The 7,617-nt window shown below is 36.6% G+C and overlaps 2 protein-coding genes across 2 annotated transcripts; one reads left to right on the top strand and one right to left on the bottom strand.

Annotated features, from left to right (window-relative positions):
• Window positions 1-691: 691 nt before the first annotated feature.
• Window positions 692-1,159, top strand: LOC147538057 (uncharacterized). Its single transcript, XM_086642941.1, has one exon. It carries the CDS (start codon window positions 692-694, stop codon window positions 1,157-1,159), a length of 468 nt encoding a protein of 155 aa, XP_086499067.1.
• Window positions 1,160-3,980: 2,821 nt separating this feature from the next.
• On the bottom strand, window positions 3,981-7,617 carry LOC147538056 (uncharacterized). The gene is made up of 9 exons (XM_086642940.1): window positions 7,158-7,617; window positions 6,746-6,885; window positions 5,451-6,297; window positions 5,244-5,381; window positions 4,944-5,092; window positions 4,793-4,884; window positions 4,331-4,654; window positions 4,093-4,224; window positions 3,981-4,006 (listed from the first exon to the last, which is right to left on the bottom strand). The coding sequence occupies exons 3-9, from the start codon at window positions 6,261-6,263 to the stop codon at window positions 3,981-3,983; spliced, it is 1,674 nt and encodes a 557-aa protein (XP_086499066.1). The 5' UTR covers window positions 6,264-6,297; window positions 6,746-6,885; window positions 7,158-7,617.

The raw sequence follows: 7,617 nt of genomic DNA, 5'->3' as shown, positions 1-7,617 counted from the left end.
TTATGCCAAACTCAACTGGTATGTTGATGCCCTATCACGTTCTAACCCTAATAGTGTAATTGATCTTCAAGTTGATAAAGATTCCCACCGTTTTGTTCGAATATTTATTGCTCTTGGAGTATGCATCCAAGGTTTCAAGCACTGTCGCCCATTGATATTTGTTGATGGTACTTTTGCGAAAACGAAATACAATGGGTGCATTCTTGCAGCTGTAGCGAAGAATGGCAATGATGGTAAGTATTTTACCAATATTTTCCGTCCGGTACACAATTTTATTTACTGGCTTTTTTTTTATTTCCTAACCTAAAGATTTAGGCTGAAATATTAATTAATTTCCTGTTCTTCCTACTGCAATATGTACTTTGCAGGTTTTTTTGTTCTCGCCTATGCTGTCGTTGATGTACAAAATGATCTAAACTGGACCTGGTTTTTTTGTAACTTGGCGAAAATGGTTGATATTAGTGAGTCTTTGACTTTTATGTCGGACAGACACAATGGTATTATAAATGCAGTTTCGAACATTTTCCTAACCGCGCACCATTCATTCTGCGTTTGGCATCTAAGAAACAATTTGAATGTACGTGTAAAGAATGGTGCGAAGAAGTCGCACTATTTCCAATCCCTCATGTTTAAGGCGGCTAGAGCCCTTACTATATCGGATTTTCAGAAGTACACTTCTGAACTCGTAGTCATGGGTGGCAATGCTGTGGATTCATTTCTTCACTCTGTAAATCCGGAACATTGGGCTGATGTTTTCTTTCCAGGAAAAAAGTACGGTTTAATATGTTCTTCGCTCTCGGAATCCTTCAATTCGTGGATAAGGGATGAGAGAGTTCTTCCAATAACCGTAATGCTAGATATGTTGAGGATCAAAATTATGAACATGATGAATGCCAGAAGATCTGAGTCGGCAACTTGGGACTCTTTCTTGTGCCCTAAGGTCAACGAAAAAATGCAGTCTAGATTCAACGTTGCCTGTAGCTGGAAGTGCATACAATCAGGTAAATTTGTGTATGAAGTAATGTCCATGCCGAGTCACTCTGTGCACCTTGGGGCTCTTACATGCACATGTCGTAAGTGGCAAGTCCAAGGTATCCCTTGTGAGCATGCCATATTGTGTATTAAAGTGCATGGAGGTGATTCATCATCCTTTTTTTGATCCCGCTGTTACAACGGATGCATACTGTAAGACTTATAGTCATTCCATAAATCCTGTCCCATCTTTCGATCAACCAACAACGTTTGAGGAAGCCAGCAAGATACTTCCTCCTTTAACCAAGAAGCGTCCGGGCAGACCACGTTCTGTAAGAATTGAAAGTTCTGGAAACTTTAGAAAGAGGCAGCGGATATGCGGTAGGTGTAAGAAGCTCTCTTATCACAACCGTGCTTCGTGCAACGAAGCGATTTAGTGATTGAAATCGTTTTTATATCAGCAGCAAAAACTAGGGGCACCCTACAACTTTGAAAAGCATTTACAGTGTTGTGAGCTTTTCAAATTTTTGAAGAGAGTCACATTTTAGCCTTGTGCTGCTTTGATTTTTTTTGTATCTTTTGTCGAACTTAATGTATTTGTGTTTAAAGTCAATGTATTATCTTATATTTTGTTAGTGTGTATTGTGCCTGAACATAATGCATAATATGAAACTTTTAGTTTTGTCCAGTACATTTTTCTATTTACCAGAAAGTTTAAGTTTTGTCCAGTAATTTTTTTTATTTACTGGAAAGTTTAAGTTTTTCCAGTGTTCAGAATATATTTTTTCTAAGTCAAGTCGAGTACATATTTTTATTTACCGAAAATTATTTTATGTTTTGAAAATATATTTTCTCGAAGGGATTTTTTCTAAGTTTTGTCTAGAACATTTTTTTATTTACCGGAAATTATTTTGTTTCCCGGGTTTTTTTGGGACAAAATTTCTAAGTTTTGTCCAGTACATGTGGATTTTCCGTAAAATTTCTAGGTTTTTTTGGGAAAAATTTCTAAGTTTTTGGGAAAAACAATCTTCTGCCCAAGCTTCGGCATGTTATGTTTTGAGTAAAAATATGTACTGAATATATTTTTACTCAAAAATATATTCAGTACAATTTGTTCTAAGTTGTGTCTAGTAAATTTTTGTATTTACCAGAAATAATTTGTTTCCCCGGAATTTTTTCGGAAAAATTTCTAAGTTTGGTCGAGTACATATTTTTATTTACCGGAAAGTTAAATTTTTCTCGGATTTTTGAATATTTTTTCCTAAGTTATGTCAAGTACATATTTTTGTTTACCGAAAATTTTTTGTTTTCCCGGCATATTTTATGGAAAATTATCAAGTTTTTTCCAGTGAAAACATATTTTTTTCCATTACTTAGTAAAACTTAAAAATTTTCACAATAACAAAACATTCCAAGTTTTTTCCAGTACTTAGTAACAGTTAACAAACACAAACATAATTTTCACATAAACAACTATTTATGACCCTTCATTTATCATCCTTCTCCATACCTCCTTTGATTCCTCCAAAATTTTGAAAGTTACTTCTACCCTCTTTCTTCTTGCTTTGTCTGCATAAGTTTCCAGCTGCGAGCAGGACCCCGGGAAATTGGACTGGTTGCTTATGTTGAAGATATCCTCCAACTGGAGCATTACGTAGAGTCCACAGTCTGGATTGTTTGATTCAAAAATAAAATGTGAGTTTAAAGAAACTTAATAACTACTAAAGTAAGGAAGCAAATTTGAGACTCACCTATCCCCTTGCTGAGGGCAGTCAACCTCCTTTACATAGGATATCTTTTTCGTCATCCTTTCTTTAGCGTATTGCCCACTTCGTTTGCGTGTGCACTTCATCTTTATCAATGTTTCTGCCAGCTGCGATGCAAATTTCTTTGCATTACTGTTGCATTGCTTAGCCAGGTTAGTGTCACGCTGCAAAGAGTTGTAGTGCTTCCATTCATTTTCTTCGAATTCATAGACAAGCAGAGTCCAATGATGACCCTCGAATGACTCATCTGTGTACGGCGTATTCAGTGGCGCACACAACGTTGTAGTATGATCTTTGATGTATTGCGCTTCCAGCCACTGATTTAAATTGGCCTCTATACTTGCCTGACTCCTCTCTTGTTTGATCAAGGTCTGCAAATTGTTATATATTTTAGACTACTATTTACTCAACACCATTTAAAAATGAATTATATGTTTGACAAGAAAACTTACAAAAAGTAATGAAGATAGGAAAATACATTCTTTGTTCACGTCTCTGGCGTCCTGTGCCAGGTGGTCCTCAAACCAGTCTATGATTTGCGAGTCACATCCCCGATTCATCATAAGTTCATCCAAATCTTTCGCTTTCAGGCAATGTTCTTTGTCCTTGTTCCACACTTCGAGGTTGTACATAGAATTCAATCCAGCCACACAATTACTTTCCAGAAAGATGTAAATTAATTTTCTACACAATTTGTTTACAATACATTTTTTGTTTACCAGACATTTAATTATTTACCAGTTACTGAGTTATTTACCTTGTCCACCCGTATGTCATGAATTCTAGCATTAGTGATTTCTCTTTCTCTTGGACGTAGGGCCATAACCCTCCCTGTCTCCAGTTACTTATTGGTTCTTTCACTTGTTTCTTCATTGTTATCGACTCTACATCAATCAGTGGGAATTTAATTGCAGCTGCTCCTTTGGATGTTTGTTTTCGTGTTCTGGGATTATCCTTTACCCTTTTGATAAGAGATGTTGGTTTAGTAATTGACCCTTTCTGTGTCTTCGATACTACTCGTTTTGGGAGGCTGACGTGTGGTGATGTAATTTTTCTACTTGTTCCAACATGATCCAAGTTTTTGGATACTTCTTCCACCGATGCTCTCCCCATTTCTGCAATATCGGAGAAATTCTCTTCAGCTGTTTTACAAACCTCATCTCCCTTCTTCTCCATGTCCGGCTGTGGTGGTGGAGTCCATACAACAATTTGCGTCCCAAAGTTAAGATCAAAACTTGGGAATTAATTGGTATCATCCTTCTGGATCTCTGTCAAATAATGTATATTCAGAAAAATAATTTTTTAACAAACTCGGAAACTTTAATTATTTCACCACATAATTTGCCAATATTACCTCTCTTGTAAGGCTTCTCTTTTTCATAAGTATCATCCACCCACCCTGGCTCCTCACTTGACAAATTGATTCGAACCTCATCCTCATCATCCATCTCAGCATCGCCTTTCTTTTCTTCCTCTCCCTCATCGCCTTCATCATTTAGCATGCTTATTATACTTTCTCAGAAAAAAAAATAAAACTGAAAAAGAATAATATTTACTGAGAATATAAAATAAAATAGAAACTATTTCATTACCATCTTCATTGCCATCGCTATCATCTTCGTCACTGTCTTTAAGTTGATACTTATTACTCCGATCATTTTTCTTGTCCTTCCTTTCATCTTTCTCCTCTTTCTCATTTTCCTCTTTCCCACTTCCATCCTCGCTTCCATCTTTCTCCTTTTCATCTTCGTCACTGTCATCATCTTGTTCCTCATTATCATCTTTCTCATCATCTTCCTCATCATCTTTTTCTCTACCCTCATCATCACTTTCTTCTCCTTCATCATCTTCTTCTCCCTCTTCATCATCTTCTTCTCCCTCTTCATCATCTTCTTCTCCCTCTTCATCATCTTTTTCTACACCCTTTTCCCCCTCATCTTTTTTCTCTTTCTCATCTTTCTTGTCTTTCTCTTTCTCCTCTGTCTTCCCTTTCTCTTCTATCTTCTGTTTATCTTCTTTCTCTTTCTCCCCATCTTTTGGATCTTCCATCTTACTTTTTCCCTTACGCCTCTGTGCGTGTAGCTCCTCCACATTATCAGCAACCTTGATCAGGCCATCTTCTCCTCTAACTGTTCTTCTACAGGAACTAAAAAAGTTTGAAGGAGTGCCTCATATGCTTTGTAAGAATCATCCCTATCCACGCACGCTTCTCGCAGTTTTTCTTTAAGTTCAGCATTTTCCTTTTGTAGCTGTTCAATCCTTAGAAGCAATTCATCTACCACTTCTGTGTTCTTTGGGGCTAACAGCAACTTTTTTTCTTGATCAGTTGGTGGGTACACAAATGATTCACTGACCTGATTTAATGTACAATAAACCAAATTATTTACCAAGAACTAAACATTTACTAGGAAATAATTTTATTTACCAAGAACAAAATAATTTAATGGTTCCTTTTCTATTTACCAGAACAAAACAGTTTCCCATTAACACTGATCAAATGTATACCTGTTCTGCAGTAAGATTTGCAAGCTTCTGGTCAAATGTATCATCTATATTGGTCAAAGACCACCTCACGATCCTAGGCACCTCATCCCTAAACCTCTCTTCTCGATCAAAACATGTAGTATGCTCGCAAAACCACAGCTATAAAAAACATAGAGTATGAGACACATGAAGTTAAGTTTGAATTTAAATGATAAAAAACATACTCACAGGAAGTAATACAAGGCACCCTGAAGCTTTCAGTGGGTCGTTGGGGTACTTATTGATATGATCAATTAGGAATGAGTGCACTGATGTTGGCCAACACAAAGTTTGAATTGATTCCATTGTATGCAAGTTGAAGAGAATACGCATTGGAACCTTGTAACCTGTTAGGGGAGCAAATAAAACACTTGCAGAAATATACATGATGATCAGCCTGATCACATCCATGTCATCTACCTCTCCGTTGACAGCAATTCTCAGTGCATTGGATATTTGTATGCATGATATCATTCCAGGGATTTCACCGAAGTACTTCATACAAAAATCTATTTCAGGCTGCTTTACTGATCTATTTTTAGGGAAGACTTCTCTCACCTCTCTTGACAATGGCATTCCTAGAATTAGGGCCACATCTTCAGGTTTCAGTTCCATTTCCTTCCCCGCCAACGTAAACCTTTCTGTCGAACTAAAATAGAGGCAGAGAATTTCAAAGATAGCCTTGTTGGGTTTGTTTATGTTATCCCAATCTATTTTGTCCTCAACAAAAGCCATCACCAAATTTTTAAATGGAGTAGCGGCTAACAACTCTTTCTGTCTAGTCGACATCTTTGGATATGTGTTCTTCATTTGTCTCCACGTATTTCGAAGGGCATACTTGTAAGCCTTCGGCACCAGTGCTGCCAGGTTGGGTGGTCTATTTTTCCGTTCACCCGTTGAGTTTCCAACTTCTGTTTTTGTTTTCTTTCCTTTCTTTTTTTTTGCTGCTTTCTTCTCTCTCTGGTGCAGCTTTTCTCTTGCCTTTCCTTTCTCTCTCTGCATTGTCTTTTACTTCAATGCTCTCAGTACTTTCTACCTGTAAAAAATTTAACAACCAGGAAAGAATGTTGTGTCACACATTACAACAAACACTTGAAATGCATGGTCATCTTTACCAGGAACCCAAAAACATTTTCAAGGAACAAAACATTTACAATGGATATTGAGCGTATACAAAATGATTTACCAGGAATAAAACAATTTACTGAACAAAACATTATTCTCATGAAGAATTCCATATCACTTGGAACAAAATAATTCCAGTACAATAAAATATTTTCAAGGAACAAAACATTTTACAGTAAACAAAACTATTTACCAGGAATAAAACAATTTACGGTGCAAAATATTATTCCCATGAACACTAGACAAATCCAAATCACAGTAAAACAAAATATTTTCAAGAATAAAAAACATTTACTAGAATTTCATTTATTTACCAGGAATATTTTCAAGAACAAATGATTTTTTTTTCAGTTTCATACCTTCTTCTTTCTTGGACTAGTTCTTCTAGCCAGAATTTCTGCTATAGGTCTTTCCTTTACTGATATCTCTCTACTGGAAGTTGGTTCTATGATAGTGACACCCTTTGATTTCTTGTTTGTATCTTTACTTTTCACCATATCTGCGTCAAAGAAATGAAAGATTATACACAAATTTTATGGTTTCTAAAAACTTCTAGGTTTTCTAAAATCTTCTAGGGTTTCAAACAAACAATAAGAGATCATTTCTATAAACTTTAATGGTTTCTAAAATCTTGCGTCCAAAAAGAAAGATCAATCACCATATCTTCGTCAGAAAGTTAAGGTTTTCACAAATTTTAGGGTTTCAAAAAACTTTTATCAAAGAAACTTTTATCAAACAAGTTTAGGGGGATGAGATAGAAGTAAAACCTACTTGAATCCCTTCACAAACTTGTAGATTCTTTCTCCAAACAGACTTGAATCCCTTCCTTTTCTTCAAAAAAACTTGAATCCCTTCAGAAGTAAAAGTTGAAGGAGGAAGATGCAGGAGGAAGATGAAGGATGAAGAAAAAGTTGGAGAAAGAAATTTCTTGAGAAGGAGCAAAGTTACCTGGGAAGAGGGTCTCGGCGTGGGAAGAAGTTAATGTGGAAGTGACCGTTTGCAGGAAACGTCACTTCCGTCCCTCGAATCAGTCAGAAATCGCGCCAAAAATTCGCCAAATCTCGTTTCATTTTCAATGGCACGGGGCGTAAATTCGATGAACTTGGGGGTTTTTTCCGTCATTTTAAGTCCCGGCCTGACATTTTGGACCTCTCGTTTATTTATGGGCAACCGTGGACGCCCAGCCCATTTTGGGCCTCCTTTTGGACGTCCAGCCCAATCCCCCATAATT

Source organism: Eschscholzia californica, unplaced genomic scaffold (genome assembly GCF_041429995.1).
Source record: "Eschscholzia californica isolate CP2 unplaced genomic scaffold, dmEscCali1.0.p SCAF_5, whole genome shotgun sequence".
NCBI lineage: Eukaryota > Viridiplantae > Streptophyta > Magnoliopsida > Ranunculales > Papaveraceae > Eschscholzia > Eschscholzia californica.
This window is presented reverse-complemented; position numbering and strand designations above follow the sequence as displayed.